This window comes from Chenopodium album, chromosome 1 (assembly GCF_948465745.1).
Source record: "Chenopodium album chromosome 1, dcCheAlbu1.1, whole genome shotgun sequence".
NCBI classification, from domain to species: Eukaryota; Viridiplantae; Streptophyta; class Magnoliopsida; order Caryophyllales; family Amaranthaceae; genus Chenopodium; species Chenopodium album.
The window spans coordinates 80149793-80167828 of NC_137834.1; the positions used below are offsets into that span (position 1 = coordinate 80149793).

The following is an 18036-nucleotide window of genomic DNA, read 5'->3' on the forward strand; positions in this document are numbered from 1 at the left end:
AAAATATCAAGAGCATACTTTCGTTGTGAAAGAAAGATGCCCTCGGGACTTCGAGCAACCTCAATGCCTAAGAAATACTTAAGCAAACCCAAATCCTTCATATAGAAGCATTTGCTCAAATAGGCTTTAAAACGAACAATGGCATCATGAGAGTTGCTTGCAATTATCAAATCATCGACATAAACAAGAACATGCAAAGAGACACTGCCCTGTACATAGCTAAATAGAGATTAATCAGCATATGAGTTTTTAAACCCAAAACCTCGCAGAGCACTGGACAGTTTTGCAAACCACTGTCTCGGGGCTTGTTTCAAGCCGTATAAGGATTTGTCCAACCTGCAAAATTTGCCAGGTGTCGAAGTACCGTACCCTGGAGGTAATTGCATATATACTTCTTCTTCCAAATCACCATGAAGAAAGGCATTATGAACATCTATCTGATGCAACTCCCAATTCAAAGAAACTGCAACAGATAACAAAACACGTACTGTAGTCATCTTTGCAAATGGAGCGAACGTCTCATTGTAATCAACACCTTCAACCTGACGGTTGCCACGAACAACCAAACGAGCCTTGAGACGTTCCACCTTTGACTTGTCGGTGTACTTGATTTTGTACACCCAACCACAACCAATGGCCCTCTTGCCTGGAGGAAGATCCACAATGGTCCATGTGCCATTGCGTTCTAGAGCATCAATCTCATCTTGCATAGCCTTACACCAACCGACGTCTTTAACCGCCTCTTTGAATGAAGACGGTTCCTTTCCCTTAGTAATTGTCGCCAAAAAACACCTGTGTCTGTTAGAAAAATGATTATATTCAACATGACAAGCTATAGGGAAAGATTTACCTGAGGAATGTGATTGAGGAGGGTCGATATTTGATGTAGATGGGTCTATATTTTCAGTGACGATGGTGTGAGTAACATAATTCCGATGCCACGAAGGAGGACGTTTCTCACGATGACCTTTACCCAAATTTTCCGACGAACTCCCCTCAAATAATTCGGGTTAATAAAAACATTTTTATCCATTATTTAACGCTCAACAACCACTCCGGAGCGAGAAATATCACAAGAATCTTCACCGGAAATATTGCCGGAGCTTGAACCACCGCCGGCAAGCTGTCCGGAGCTCACCGGCACCACCACCTCCCTGGCAGCCACCTTCCGTGGCTGGGCAGAAGCCTGCTGGTGCGTGCAGGGCTGCTGCAGGGGGTCAGGCAGCCTCCCACGCTGCTGGGAAGGCTGGTCCGCAGCCTGGCTGCGGTTAGGAGTGCTTCCCCGCGGCTGGGCTGCGGACTCCACTGTTTGGGGGGGGGGGGCTGCGAGCTCTGCTGGGCAACGTGCTCCGCAGGCTGGTTGCGGGCAGGCACCTGCTGCCGCGGCTGGGCTGCGGGGCTTGCTGTCTCGGCATTCGCACTCCCTCCTTGCACATAATTCGGCTTAAAATCGCCCTCTTCGTCATCCCATATAGGAGGTTGCGCAAAATATGATTCCCATAACAGTCTCCGGTCATGCGGAAGTGATTCAAGATACGGGAACTTGTCTTCAAAAAATTGCACATCCCGACTCACAAAAAAAATCATTCGTCTCTAAATCAAAAAGACGCCAACCTTTCTTTCCATGAGGATAACCAACAAAAATGCATTTCCGAGAACGAGAATCAAACTTATCTTTTATCCGAGGACGATTCACAGCATAAGAAAGACACCCAAAGACTCTTAAACTATCATACGAAGGTAATTGACCGAATAAAAGCTCATGAGGGGTTTTACCTTTCAAAACCGGAGTAGATGTGCGATTAATGAGATGCACCGCTGTCATAACACACTCACCCCAAAAATACTTTGGCAACTTTGCCTAAAACCGAAGGGCACGAGCCACATTTAAAATGTGACGATGTTTACGCTCAACTCTACCATTCTGTTGAGCCGTATCAACACATGAGGTTTGATGCAGAATGCCCTTCTGAGCAAAAAACGACCCCAAGCTCAAAAATTCTTGGCCATTATCACTTCGAACCACTTTCACTTTCTTTCCAAATTGAGTCTTAGCCATAGCACAAAACTCACGCACCAACTGAGAAGCCTGATATTTACCAACCATAAAAAAAACCCAAGTTGCACGAGAAAAATCATCAACAATAGTTAGGAATAACGAGCATCACAACTAGAAACAATCTTGTTCGGACCCCAAATATCACAATGAACTAATTACAAAATTTCAGATGCTTTATTGATACTTAAGGGAAAAGAGTTTCGGGGTTGCTTCCCCATAAAACAAATGTCACAATCAAATGAACAAACTGAATTACTACTATGAGTACTATGACTACTAGAGACTCCCGGAAGAGAGCTCACAACTTGCATTGACGCATGCCCGAGACGCCTATGCCATAACAAACTTGCATCTGAAATAACCACTTTGTTCGCCTGCAGATTCCGAGCACGAACCGGACGAAAAATATAGACCCCATCACATTGGACCCCCGCTCCAATCAGGTTCCTCAAACTGCGGTCCTGAAGCATTGTTTTCTAACAATTGAGATACAGATAACAAGTTGCATTTAAGAGCAGGAACATATAAAACATTATCAAGAGTTAAATTATCAGACAAAATAACTCTTCCTTCCTTCGTTGCTGTCGTGCTCTTCCCATTAGGCAATCCAACAGGTGAAGAGATGTCATGTAAATCAGTGAAAAGATCAATACTACCGGACATATGATTTGAAGCTCCAGTGTCAATGAGCCAATCAATGGAATTATACGTACCAAGTTTGTTGCCATCTGACGAAGAGCTAGATTTGGCACCCTTTACCGCAGACATGAGTTCCTTCCATTGAGCATCAGAAATCGTTGGAACACTCCCACGATCAGAATCAGAAACCGGCTCATTGTTACCACGAGAATTTCCAGCAGCACCAGCAAACTCACCCTTGCCCTTACCAGACGACCGACCACCACTACCTCCTCGACCACCACGACCACCACGCCCACCACGCCCCCCACCCGGGAAGCCATGGAGCTGATAACAGTGGTTCTTATCATGACCAGACCGTTTACAATAAGTACACTCAATCCGTTCGGCATTTCGACCGAAAGCCGTACCTGTTACATTAAAACCAACGGTCGCAGAAGAAGAAGAGGTCTCATGTGCCTCAGACACAGATTGCTTACGCTCATCGGCAATAACCTTAGCATAAGCAGCATTCATACTAGGCAAAGGATCACTCATCAACAAAGTAGACACCACAGAACCAACTTCTTAGGGTCCAAACCAAGACAAAACTGATGCAATAACTCATTCTCATGCAACTTAGCATATTCTTTCGCAGCGGAACAAGTACAAGAAGGCAAATTCACATAACTAGACAATAAATTTTGCAATTTATTCAATTCACCATAATAAACTGCTACAGAACGACCTCGTTGCTTACAATCAGCAATATCATGTTTCAATTCAAAAATAGGAGGACCGTTACCAAGAGAATAACGATCACGCAAATCATCCCATAAAGTTTTAGCATCATCAGGAATAATAACAGTAGAACGAATAGAAACATCAAGAGTATTATAAATCCAAGCAACAACAGTAGAATTAACAATACCCCACTGACGATAATCTGGATGCTTAGAATCAGGTTGAGCAATTGAACCATCAACAAACCCGAGCTTGCTCTTGGACCGAAGGTTGTTGCGGATTGACCTCGACCACTCTTCATAGTTGTCGACGGTAAGCAACATGGGGCAAATCACCAGTTGAGAGCCTTCACTCGGATGAAGATAATAATCGGTGAAGGGCTCATACTTAGGTGGAGGAGAAGGAGGCGTATTGTCATCATCACCCGACATTATGCAAGCAAAGAAACACGCACCAAAAAATAAAACACAAGGGGTAGCACTACACGCACCACACCACTAACACCACGACGCCTAGCACCACACACGCAGCACCACACGCACACTCCACACACCTACGGCACACAGCAGCACCACACTTCACGCAGCACACACAAAGGTGCACCACACACCAAAACGAGCACCACAAACAGCAGCACCCACACCCCGAAACTGCAACAAAACATAACCAAAACTGCAGCAAAACAAAACCAAATCGGCAGCACACAAAGATGCGCACCACAACAAACTCGAACCAGAAAAAAATATTAGGGTTTGTGAGCCCTAATTTCGAGCAAATCAACAGATTTTGCACGTAAAAGAAACTGAAAAAAAAATAAGATTGAAGTCTAATATTCTCAAACAAACAACGAATTTGCGGAATTAAACAAGAACTAACCAAGATCGATGGAAAAATCTCTAGAAATTAGAGAAGCCTGATACCATGTTAAAGTGGAGAGAATATTGGAGAAAACGGCTTAGCCTTCTGTATTCTATTAATCACAAATATATACCAAAATACAATAGAATACCTAACTTGCCTAAAACTCCTAAATAAGATAAACTTTCCAAATATACGATATTAACAAATATAACAAACCAAACTCTAATAAGGAGAGAGAAAGCGCGAGCAAGAAACGCTTCAATTCTCTTGTCATCTTCTTGTGTAAGGTAAATCTGAATTGAATTTCTGAATTAGTGTGAAAATTAGTGTGAAAATTAGTGATTAGTTGTATATTTGTTTGATTAATTCTAAAATTAGAAGCATTTGAATAATTTATGTAATTTTCGTTCACTTGTTTTTGTAATTGACTAAAATTGCTCCATATGACTTGTTAATTTTGGTAGATCATTTCTAGGGTTATAATTGAAGACCATTAGGTTTGTGAAATAGGGATAAATTGGTTGTTTGACTGATTTGGGCATAAATTTAGGGTTTTAGATGAAGAGTGGTAGCTCAATTCAATTCAATTTAGTGATGATGAAGCTGTGTATGATGTTTGTAGAAGGATCATTACCTCAATTTAGTTCAATTTTGGGTTTTAGTTTACTTCCTTGCTCCGTGGCAATCCTGTACATTAATTTTATGGATTGTCAGCTATCTTGTACTCTTGGTATTTTAATAAATAAGCTAGTTATTTCTGTTGTAAGTATACATTTAGTTCTTAGTTAGCCAGTGGGATCAACCATTGGAAAGAATATCAGAGACATCTGAGAAAGATCTGATTGAATTAATGCGTGTGTTTGCCATGATAGTTTCACTTCAGAGAACGAGACAAAGGTGAACTACGGCAGACTATCTGTTTTAGATTCTGATATCCGCTCTTATGACAATCTGTTTATTGAAAATTAGCTTTTTATGGTGAATATGTCAGTAATAGCTACGTTTGATTTCAGTATTCGAAAATAGCATTGGTTCTGTGTATTTGAAGAACAAAGAGTATCCTTTTTTTAGGTGCAGGACATGTGGTGGCAGTGGGCTTGGATACTGCTCTCGCTGCCTTGGAACAGGGATGTAATGGGTTTTCATTTCTTGAAAAGGGAATCTAACCACCCTCCAAAGCCTACAAAGCATCAGACTGATGGAAACGCTGAGCATCTAATTGCTGCAGATTTGCGTTTTTCACCTATACCCTCAGAAGCAGAATAGTAATATAGTGTAAAGACTGTTCTTTAAATTATCTATTTGATCAGAAATGCTTGTTGATTGTTATTACAGACAGCTTTCATGTTGGTTTCATGTAGCCTGTTTGACTGCAGGTTGCTGCAAACTATGTTGCAATGGTTCCTTCCGGACAGATTTTTGACAGGTAATATATATGATTTACTTATCGGAGTACTTTGCATCATTTTATCACATAGCATCATTTTATCTTTGTCAAATTAAGGGGTCAATTCGAATTTATTTTGTACAAGTATTTACAAAATTTTAAGCATCAGTGGTTTATTACTGAACCTGTTGTTGCAGTTCTCTTGAGAAGAATCAGCTTTACATCTTTCGAGTTGGCTCAGGCCAGCTAAATACCTTGCTTTATACTTCTCGTGATTTAAAATGTATGTTATTTATGGATAGTTTTATGGATATTTTCTTCCTCCCTGTTAGCTAAAGTGTTAGAGGGAGTAGATTTATAGTAGGTTATACATGGATATTTTCTTCCTCCCTGTTAGCTAAAGTGTTAGAGGGAGTAGATTTATAGTAGGTTATACATGGATATATTCTTCCTCCCTGTTAGCTGTTTTAATGAGATAAATTACTGATGATTTGTGGCAGGCCACAAGCCTCATATCTCCAAATCTCCTATATGATTTTCAAATACCTTGTCATTTTGGCAAAGCTTTTTCTGCTTTTATGTTGTGTTTCTCACTATTTAAATTGAAGTCAACAAAAATAGAATAAAAAGCTCTATAACATGCATCACAAAATGTCCAAATTCATAATTGGTTAATGATAATTATTCTTTTACCTATTTAATACTTTATTTCCTAGTCTGTTGAGATATCGAACATCTCCAGTTCTACTTCCCTTGTCCGTTTTGTGCAATATAGTTGTTCCGTTCCCAACAATGTTATGTGCTGTTATAACCTGGATTGTAAGACCCTCCTTAGTTTTTGGGTTTTAACTTTTTTGGGCTGGGTTGAGGGTTTAGGATTAATGAAATTAAGGTACACTAATGATTGCAATTAGCTTCATGAGATCGCATAAGCAGCACCTTGTGATTGTAACATGATTCCTTGCAGCCATCATTTAACAAGTCATCATGGTATAAAATATTAATTCATCGAAGTTTTGAGCATGTAATTGGATAATACGTGAATATAAACGGTTGATCTTAAGTTTTGATGAAGACTCAAGGAACCTAAGCAAACCCATAAGGGCTTTAACTTTTGTCTATTAGCTTTGATGTATTTGACAGGTTCTTATATGCAACGAAGTTCTAGAGTCAGAATGGAGCATGGAACAAGGTCTAAGGATGAGTTGTGGATGAGCATAGAAGACAATCAGAAGCCAAGTTCCTTGAGTGAGGAACTGAAGCTCCAGAGTCGAAGCTTCACTGTGTTCCAAGGAGTCTATTGTATCTTTATTATTTATTTTAGGCTCCTTGTATATATGTTAAGTACATTGTTAATTAATAGGATTTAAGTGGATTTAATTTCAGTTTATAAAGATTTTATTTTCCTTATTTTAACAAGATTTAATTTTATTTCGGAAAATTATCTTTTAAGTAAAAATATCTTATTTATTAAAAGATTTTCTGTTCTGATTTTATCCTAACACTTTGGAAAATTTGACTTGGTAAAACTATTTTTAAAACGACTTTTTACTTGGTCAAGGAGGTTGAGAAAATAAAGGAACCACTTCCTTATTGTGTGCTTCAGCTTGCTGCCCAAGCATCCACGAACTGCACTTCCTTATTTCATGGAAGTTGTGGTGTAGTGGGAGTTAAGGCAAACGTAAGGTTTTCAACTGCTTTCCTCCTGTATAAATAGGATTAGTTTTCTGTTTTGAAAAGCACACTTGAGCATTACAATTCTTAGCTTTTCTAAAAGAGTCAAAAATCCACTTAATTCCTTGAGTGTCTTTGTACTTAGCATCTTAGAAGTTTTATCTTGAGTTGTATTGGGGTAGAGTTTGGGTAAACTCTAGAGTGTTTAAATTGCTTTGAGTGAAGCAAGGAGAAAGAGAGAGATTCGAGAGCTCAACTGATTGAGGGATTAGTTGAGGGGGAACTTAAGTTCGTAGAGGAACTTGAGTTTAGAGTCTTAATTTGTAATAGGTTGTTTGCCCTATTATTATTAAGAATTGAGTTTAAAATCCCTTGTGGTCGTGGTTTTTCTTCTTGATTAGGGCCAAGAAGTTTTCCACGTAAAATCTCTCTTGCACTTTAAAGTTTTTGTTTAAGTTTCTTTAAGAATTTCGCAAAAATTATCCTAGTTCCTCTACAATACAATTCACCCCCCTCTTGTATTGTTCATTCGAGTCAACAATTGGTATAAGAGCAGGTTCCTCGAAGAAATCAGGAAACCCTGACGAGTTAAGTTCCTGGAATCAAGATGAACAATCACGAGAAACTGGAAGAAGGTTACTCTACGCAGCGTCCTCCTATGTTCAACGGGAAATTCTACACCTATTGGAAGAACAGGATGGAGATTTTTATCAAAGCCGACAACTACCAGGTTTGGAGAGTGATCGAAGTTGGTGATTTCGAAATTACCAAAACTACTGGTGAAAATGAGGTAGTACCTAAACCCATGTCTGAATTTGATAAGGAAGATTTTGAGAAAATGGAAATTAATGCCCTTGCTGTTAAATTACTTCATTGTGGTCTTGGACCCCATGAACACAATCGTGTTATGGGTTGTAAAAATGCTAAAGAAATTTGGGATTTACTTCAAGTTACTCATGAAGGAACTAACGAAGTAAAACGCTCTTAAATTGACTTGCTTATGTCAAAATATGAACGGTTTGAAATGCAACCAAAAGAATCAATTCAGGAAATGTTAACTAGATTTACTAACATTATTAATGAGCTTGTTTCTCTTGGAAAGCAAATCCCTATTGATGAGCAGGTCAGAAAAGTTCTAAGAAGCCTCCCTCAAGATGAGAGATGGAGAGCCAAGGTAACAGCCTTACAAGAAACAAAGGACTTCACAAAATTCAATATTGAGCAACTTGTTGTTTCCCTCATGACTCATGAGTTGCACCTAGGAACAAGCAACAGTGAAGGAAACCGAGGAAAAGGCTTGGCTCTCAAAGCTGGAGAACAAGAAGAATCTAAAGTCGATGAAGAAGAGGCTGCTATGCTGGTGAGAAGGTTCAAAGGAATGTTCAACCGAAACAACAAGTCAAGGAACTTCACCAAGAAACCCTCTACTTCAAAAGCTGACTCTGGTTGTCACAAATGTGGATCTCTAGAACACTTTATTCGTGAGTGTCCACTTTGGGATACAGAGAAAGGTAAAGGGAAGGCAAGGGAACAAGTTAAGAGCAACTACAACAAAACTCCTTTCAACAAAACAGACATTAGGAAGGCTATGATTGCTGCCTGGGGAGATTCTGAAAGTGAGGATGAAGAGGAACAACCTGAAGAAGAAACAGCTCATCTGTGTCTGATGGCCAAACGTGATGAAAAGGCTTACAATGATGAGCTTGCTAAAGAGGTATTCCTTGATCCTAATGTGCTTAAGACTTATACTAAAGATGCTCTCATTGATTTAGTGTTTGAATTGGAAGATGACTGGACTCACACTAGTATTCGTCTAGGTGAATGTCAAAGAGCTCTCAAAGTCTGCAAGGAACACAGTACGTGGATTGAGAATCAACGAACTGATGTTCAGAGTAGATTTTTTGAACTTTTTGACAAGAATCTTCTCTTAAAAGAAATAAATGAGAAACTCAAGTTTGAAAATATCATGGTTAATGTAGAACTGACTCAATACAAACTTGCTAATGCTGAAGTGTCTCCAAGTTCCTCCTCTGAATCTTTGCCGAAATTTGATGAGGATTTTGAAAAATTAAAATATGATCTTGATGAGTTAAGAATTGAAAAGGCAAAATTGGAGAAGGAACTAGAGCTTTGAAAAGAAAGAAGCATTAGTCAGTTTGGAATTCCTAAGTGGATTGAGAATGCTCAAACCAAAAGAACTGAAGGTCTAGGATTCATACGTTCTAAGCATAAAGGCAAGAAAAAATATGTAGACCTGCCTAGTTATAAAGTATGCACCTTCTGTGGTAAAACTGGTCATCTTGTTGCTACTTGCAACAAGAAGGAACAGTCTGTTAGCAAGAATGTTAGGCAAGTTTGGGTAAAGAAATCTGATATTGCTTCAACGTCCAAGGAACCCAAGGAAACCTGGGTTCCTGAATCTAATCAATAAGTTCTTTTGCAGGTCCTAGTGAGGGGGAACAACACGTGGTACCTCGACAGTGGTTGTTCAAAGCATATGACAGGAGATAAATCAAAGTTTCTCTCACTAGAGGCCTATCCAGGAGGAACTGTGACCTTTGGAGACAACAAAAAGGGTGAAGTAATTGCTAAAGGAAAAGTAGGAAGGTCCAGTTCTCATTCAATAGAAAATGTACTTTTGGTCGAGGGTTTGATGCACAATTTGCTGAGCATATCACAATTTTGTGATAAAGGAAACTCTGTATGTTTTACCTCTGATTCATGCAACATCATTAATGATAAAACAGGAAGGGTTGTTCTTGAAGGAACTAGAAAAGGGAACACATACATTGTGGATCTAAATTTTGTTCCAAGGAACAACCTTACCCGCTTGAGTGTCATTAATGATGATCCTTTATTATGGCATAAACGTTTTGGACATGCTAGCTTCTCACTCATGGATAAACTTAGAGCAAGGAACTTGGTCATAGGGCTTCTCTCAGTCAAGTTCCTCATACAACATATCTGTGATGCATGTGTGAGAGGCAAGCAAGTCAGGTCTTCTTTCAAAAGCAAAAACATGGTCAGCACCACAAAGCCATTGGAGCTAATTCATATGGATTTGTGTGGTCCCATGCATGTTCAAAGTAGAAGTGGAAAGAAATATGTTTTAGTTATTATTGATGAATTTTCTAGATTTACTTGGGTGATTTTTCTGTCTAGCAAAGATGAAACTTTTGATGAATTTGTGTCCTTTGCCAAAAGAGTACAAAAGTCAAGTGGAAATCAAATTATCCACATTCGATCAGATCATGGAACTGAGTTTGAGAATTCAAGATTCGATGACTTTTGCAAAGAAAATGGCATGGATCATAACTTTTCAGCCCCAAGAACTCCTCAACAGAATGGAGTTGTTGAAAGGAAGAACAGGACTCTAGAAGACATGGCAAGAACTATGCACATAGCAAGTGGTCTTCCAAGGAACTTCTGGGCTGAAGCTATTAATACTGTATGTTATATTATTAACAGAGTTATGATGAGACCAATCATCAATAAGACTCCTTATGAACTGTTTAAGGGCAGGAAACCCAATATTTCTCACTTTCGAGCTTTTGGATGCAGGTGCTTTGTTCATAATAATGGAAAAAGGAACATAGGAAAATTTGATGAAAGAAGTGATGAAGCTGTGTTCCTTGGCTATGCATCAAATAGCAAAGCTTACAGAGTTTACAATAAAAATACATTGTGTGTAGAAGAAAGCATTCATGTGATATTTGATGAATCTAATATGTTTATGAATGTGCAGGAACAAGACAATAATGATTATGAAATTGGTATGATTAGAGACAGGGAAGAAGAGGAAGAATCCTCCAAGCAAACCAAGGAAGTAAGAGAGGAACCTGAGCAAGAACATCAAGAAAATGCTGAAGTTCCTAATCAAGAAACCCCGGAGGAACAAGATCATGGAGAATCTGGCAACGAGGAAAATGCAAAAGAAACTGAAGAAGAAGTGCCTCAAATAGGAGTTCCTGCCAGAGAATTTCAACCAAAGCCATTCAAATATCAAGGCTCTCATCCAACAGACCTTATTATAAGTGATATTGGTAGAGGAACTCAGACCAGATCATAGATGAGGAACTTCTGTGCCTTTCGAGCCTTCCTATCCATTATCGAGCCTAGAAATCATGATAAAGCACTAAAGGATGCTGACTGGATAATTGCCATGCAAGATGAACTCAATGAGTTCGAGAGGAACAAGGTCTGGCATCTTGAAGAGAAACCTAAACACAAAAAGGCTATAGGGCTCAAGTGGGTATTCAGGAACAAGTTGGATGAATATGGAACAATTGTAAGAAACAAGGCAAGACTTGTTGTGAAGGGCTATAATCAGCAAGAAGGTATTGACTTTGAAGAAACTTTTGCTCCTGTTGCTAGATTAGAAGCTATTAGAATGTTAATTGCTTTTGCCTCTTTTATGGGTTTCAAACTATATCAAATGGATGTTAAGTGTGCTTTCTTAAATGATTTTCTTCAAGAAGAGGTGTTCGTGGAACAACCTTAAGGTTTTGAAAATCCCGAATTTCCTAATCATGTCTTTAAGCTTGATAAAACTCTTTATGGGCTGAAACAAGCACCTAGAGCTTGGTATGAGAGACTCTCTAAGTTCCTTCTTCAAAATGATTTTAAAAGAGGTAAAGTAGATAAAACTTTGTTTTTAAAATCTGAAGGAACTGACTTACTAGTTGTTCAAATATATGTTGATGATATTATTTTTGGAGCAACTAACGAAAACTTGTGCAAGTACTTTGCTGAGCTAATGAGTGGTGAATTTGAGATGAGCATGATGGGGGAACTCAACTTCTTTCTTGGACTACAAATCAAACAAACGGAAAGAGGTATTGCAATTCACCAACAAAAATATGTCAAGGAACTACTGAAGAAATATAATCTTGACCAAGCAAAGACCAACCATACACCAATGGGAACAGGCACAAGGTTAGATGAAGATCTACAAGGAACTAGTGTAGATCAAACCAAATACAGAGGTATGATTGGATCCCTTTTATACTTAACTGCTAGCAGACCTGATATTGCATTTAGCGTTAGATTATGTGCAAGGTTTCAATCTAATCCTAAGGAGTCACATCTTACAGTAAAGAGGATCCTACGATATCTCAAAGGAACTGACCATCTTTGTCTCTTCTATCCTAGAAGTGATACTTTTGATTTAAAAGGTTTTGCAGATGCTGACTATGCAGGAGATCTGGTGAATAGGAAGAGTACTTCAGGAATGGTTCAGTTTCTCGGGCCATGCCTAGTTTCTTGGGGATCCAAGAAACAGAACACAGTGGCCTTGTCAACTGCTGAAGCTGAATATGTGGCAGCTGCTGCCTGTTGTTCTCAAGTACTTTGGATAAAACAACAACTAAGAGATTATGGTATGAAATATAATTGCATTCCTATCTATTGTGATAATACTAGTGCCATATGCATTTCAAAAGATCCAGTTCATCATTCTCGTGTGAAACATATTCACATAAGGCATCATTTTCTTAAGGATAATGTGGAAAAAGGCTTAATTAAGTTAGATTTTTGTGATACTGAAAATCAAATTGCTGACATTCTTACTAAGCCTTTGAGCAGGGATAAATTTGAAAAGATGCGTATGGAACTTGGTATGATACAATTGAGTTAAGAAGACCTCAAGTTCCCCCAAGGTATAAGTCAATCATGCATGCATTATATGTATCTTGCACAATACGAATATGTGAAAGCATAGTCCTGAGAATTAGAATGTATGGCATTACATATGGGATTGTGGCTGTATGTGAAGAAATCATTGTATTTAGCTTATCGATAATATTAACAAACTATGTTGATTTGTTCCAAGTTCCTCCAAAGTATTTCATAAGATTCCGTTTTTATCCTTTCTCTAATTAATTAGCTAAGTCAGTTAATTAATTTTATCTTCTTGAAAATCTTATCTTATATTCTGATTTGAATTATCCTTAAAATATCTATCTTTTTAAATTCAAATCCATCTGTTAAAATTCTTTATTCAAATACCCTAGAACCTTCGTATTTAATTCTAAGTCTCTGATCAAACAATTAATCTAGACTAACTTGTCAAATCATCTCAATCTGACCAAGTGAGAAGTATTTTTACCATATCCCTTCAATCGATACCTACCACATTAAATTCACCTTCTACACTATTCCACCGACCTATTTCAACTCTCAAAATTACCGCACTATAAAATGAAACCAAACCCTAACCACTGTTCCTCACCACCTTACTCCGTAAAATACACTCTCATCTTCAGTGATTCTTCTCCAATTCCAATGGAAATCTCACCAAAAATTCAAAAAGAATCGCCCATGGAAATTGAGACTGATACCTCAACTCAAGCCCCCATTGAAAACCCTCAAAACAAACCTATGGCTCGGAGTGATTCGAAAAAGAGGAAGTTAGCAGTTGAAGAAGAATTAGACAACGAGGAACTTGGTGAACCGATTCAGGGGGAAAAATCGAAATCTCCTGCTGTCAAGAAACTTGAAGCAAGCTCTGAACGTTTCATCGCTGGTTTCTGCATTAACCTAAAGTGGTGTGAGTCGTGTAAGTATTCTGAACTTCTTGATATACTTGAAGTTCAAAATTGGGTTAAGTTGTTTAGTGAATGTTATGACAATGTGATTGCTCATGCTCCGTTAAAAGAATTTTGTGCAAATTTTAGGAATGTGAATGGTGTGTGTACAAGTAGAGTTAAAAACAAGAAAATTAGTTTTGATGCTGATGATTTAGCTGCTGTGTTTGGAACTCCTAATGAAGGGTTTGATGAGTATTTTAAAGGAGAAACTGAATTAAAGGTTGAAGGTGTTCCTATTGAAAAAATTGTTGAATCAATTGGGGGTAAAGCTTCAAAAGTTCGAACCAACCATAATCTGTTTTCACCTATACAAAAGCTACTCTTTATTTTTGTTCACTTGGCCATAGTCCCTAGAACCCAGCATAGACATGAGGCAAATCATCTTGATGTTGTTCTTATGTACTGCCTTGAAAACAAAATACAAATAAACTTTCCTTCCTTGATGATCCAACACCTCAGTCACTGCCTAGCCAACCATTTGAAGGTTGGATATGCAAATTTGCTAATTACCCTTCTTGAAAGTTGTGGTATCTCCATGACTAACTATGAAAGCCTCAAGCTTAAAACAAACCACTACGTGCAACCTAGAACTCTTGAAGCCAGAAACCTGACTGTTGTTGATGGAGTCACCCAATTTCTCACTAAATCTCTCCCTAAACCTAAGCTAGATGAGAGCAGTGTGAAGAAATTAGAAGAAGAGGAGTTGGACAGATGGTTGGAGGAGGAAGAAAGTGAGGGAGAGGGAGAAAAGAAAGAAAAAGAAGTGTTATTAGTGCCTGGAAAGAGCACTCCCAGTGCTGGAAAGAGGAAGAGTACAAGGTTAGCTTTTAGGCCAAAGGGGAAGGACAAGGCAGAATCCACTACTATAGTGGATTTGTGTGAAGAAAAGGGTTTGGGAGAAGAGAAAAATTTTGTTCAGGGGGAACAGGGCACATTTAAAGAAACCACAGTTCAAGCTGGTGAAGGAATGAGTTTGACTGGTCTTGGTTCTGTTAGCTCTACTTTGCAATTGAGATCTCTCAAGGACAGTGCAAAGGCTTGTTGATGCTCAACCTGGTCTGGTTCAGAGGATTGAAGCATTAGAGAAGGTGGTAGGAGACCTGATGCATGCCTCCAAAGAACTCACCACCATCATGCAGTAGAGCACTTCGACCATATTACAAGGCCAAGCTGATCTTCTGAAGAAACTGGAGGATCTGGTCATTGAAGAAGTAGATGCAGGAGAAGAGCATCCACCATCTGCCCCAGAAGCCTAACTTTGTTTCTGTCTGTCTGTCTTTTTTTATCTCTGAACTTGGTCTGGATTGAACATTGTTTCATTTTGCTTCTTTTGGTCTGTAAACACTTAAAACAGGGTATTTTCTTTTGATTTTGATGTTCTGTAGGAACATCAGTTTGTTTTTATGGATGATGCTTGATTACTTTATGACTATTTGCATACTATTTCTGCCTATATGTGCTCTGTTCTTTGCTTTGGACACAAACCATTATCATGGTGTTGTGTTTAGATATGTATCTTTGTGTGCATTAATTTTGATGAACGCCAAAAGGGGGAAAAGAAAGGCAAACTCAATTGTTGACAAGCTCTCCATCCATTTAAAATAGAAGGTATAACTATATCTTTCATTCAGTTCCTGGTTTAATTGTTGACTAGTTCATTTTCGTTTTAAAGTTTTTTTTCTTTTTCTGATTGTCTTTTAATTTTATTTTGTGAGTTTGCTTAGGTTTGTCATTCATCAAAAAGGAGGAATATTGTTGATCTTAAGTTTTGATGATGATTCAAGGAACCTAAGCAAACCCATAAGGGCTTTAACTTTTGTCTATTAGCTTTGATGTATTTGACAGGTTCTTATATGCAACGAAGTTCTAGAGTCAGAATGGAGCATGGAACAAGGTCTAAGGATGAGCTGTGGATGAGCATAGAAGACAATCAGAAGCCAAGTTCCTTGAGTGAGGAACTGAAGCTCCAGAGTCGAAGCTTCACTGTGTTCCAAGGAGTCTATTGTATCTTTATTATTTATTTTAGGCTCCTTGTATATATGTTAAGTACATTGTTAATTGATAGGATTTAAGTGGATTTAATTTCAGTTTATAAAGATTTTTTTTTCCTTATTTTAACAAGATTTAATTTTATTTCGGAAAATTATCTTTTAAGTAAAAATATCTTATTTATTAAAAAATTTCTGTTCTGATTTTATCCTAACATTTTGGAAAATCTGACTTGGTAAAACTATTTTTAAAACGGCTTTTTACTTGGTCAAGGAGGTTGAGAAAATAAAGGAACCACTTCCTTATTGTGTGCTTCAGCTTGCTGCCCAAGCATCCACGAACTGCACTTCCTTATTTCATAGAAGTTGTGGTGTAGAGGGAGTTAAGGCAAACGTAAGGTTTTCAACTGCTTTCCTCCTGTATAAATAGGATTAGTTTTCTGTTTTGAAAAGCACACTTGAGCATTACAATTCTTAGCTTTTCTAAAAGAGTCAAAAATCCACTTAAGTCCTTGAGTGTCTTTGTACTTAGCATCTTAGAAGTTTTATCTTGAGTTGTATTGGGGTAGAGTTTGGGTAAACTCTAGAGTGTTTAAATTGCTTTGAGTGAAGCAAGGAGAAAGCTAAGAGAGAGATTCGAGAGCTCAACTGATTGAGGGATTAGTTGAGGGGAACTTAAATTCGTAGAGGAACTTGAGTTTAGAGTCTTAATTTGTAATAGGTTGTTTGCCCTATTATTATTAAGAATTGAGTTTAAAATCCCTTGTAGTCGTGGTTTTTCTTCTTGATTAGGGCCAAGAAGTTTTCCACGTAAAATCTCTCTTGCACTTTAAAGTTTTTGTTTAAGTTTCTTTAAGAATTTCGCAAAAATTATCCTAGTTCCTCTACAATACAATTCACCCCCCCTCTTGTATTGTTCATTCGAGTTAACATAAACTTCTTACTTAGTACCTTAAATAATTTTTTAATCTTTATTAATTGAGGTTTTTACATAACAACTAATGAAGGGGACACCTCAATTTAATTTCATGGTTAGAGTAGTATATACAATAGTCTGTGAGAACTGTCATATAGCCGATCTTTGTCAAGATTTGTTTAGAACAAAAAAATAAAAAATAAAATAATTCTGAAGCATGGAGCATGCTTCTTAGAATATATGAGGCTTTGCCAATTGATTGGGTTTTGAGATGCTATTCAGAATGATATTTGTTCAGTGGTTTGATTCAAGGTTGGACTGAATTCTCCTAATTGCAGTATCACATTACTTGTTTGGAGAAAAATATATATAGATATAGGACTTACTAACCCTTTTCACACTGTCACACATATATGCATGTGTTTGCGTTTTCTGATGTTTATGGAGTTGGAGAGTGGGTACTCTTGAGTTTTTTTGGTTCTCCTTTTCATGTACTCTCTCAGGGCCTTTGAAATTCCTTTCTTTCCTTTTTCCACTCAGAGCATGCTTGTTATAAATGCAGATGAAAGACTAAATGATATCGTGGGAAGTGCTTACTATGTTGCACCTGAAGTCCTTCATAGATCATATAGCCTAGAAGGAGATATGTAAAGCATTGGTGTATAGATCATAGTTCTTGCCGCCTCACAAGGGTGCTGCAGCTGCTGCCTCGCAAGGGTGCTGCAGCTGCTGCCTCGCAGGGTGCTGCTGCTGCTTCTGTATTGTCGTGTTGCTGCTGCTTCTGTGTTGCTGTGCTGCTGCTTTTGTGCTCTTGTTCTGCTACTGTGCAGCATGCATAATGCATGCTCTTTGTTTGTAACCTTGTATTTTATTTCTTTGGACGGAAATTGTAATATTACAGTATTTTTGTATATGTTAGTGTTCTTTTTTTTTTGTTCTTTTGGTAACATGTATATGTTAGTGTTTATATATCAATTTAAGTGGAAAAAATGCAAATTTTTTTTATATATATATTTTATAATAATTTAAATAAATTCAAGAAAAAAATTACAAATAAAATTTGGCAAAAACTCATCTATATGATGATGAATATTGTAACTATTGTTTTAAGACCACTTATTAAATTAAATAAAATAATTCATTTAAAAACAAAAACAAACAAACAAACTTCATGCTAAAAATTAGGTAATTATGTGCAACAA

General features: G+C 37.8%; 1 protein-coding gene and 1 long non-coding RNA gene across 3 annotated transcripts; one reads left to right on the forward strand and one right to left on the reverse strand.

Moving 5' to 3' along the window:
• Window positions 1-3234: 3234 nt before the first annotated feature.
• Window positions 3235-3852, reverse strand: LOC145636308 (uncharacterized). The gene has a single exon (XM_081687836.1). It carries the CDS (start codon window positions 3850-3852, stop codon window positions 3235-3237), a length of 618 nt encoding a protein of 205 aa, XP_081543962.1.
• Window positions 3853-4497: 645 nt separating this feature from the next.
• LOC145610203 (uncharacterized) lies at window positions 4498-7079 on the forward strand. Of its 2 annotated transcripts, none has more exons than XR_014106257.1 (4): window positions 4498-4569; window positions 5354-5557; window positions 5659-5708; window positions 5867-7079. It is a non-coding gene; the product is annotated as an uncharacterized LOC145610203 (long non-coding RNA). The 2 variants fall into 2 exon arrangements; XR_014106254.1 differs by having other exon boundaries at window positions 6795-7079.
• The last annotated feature ends 10957 nt before the right edge of the window (window positions 7080-18036 follow it).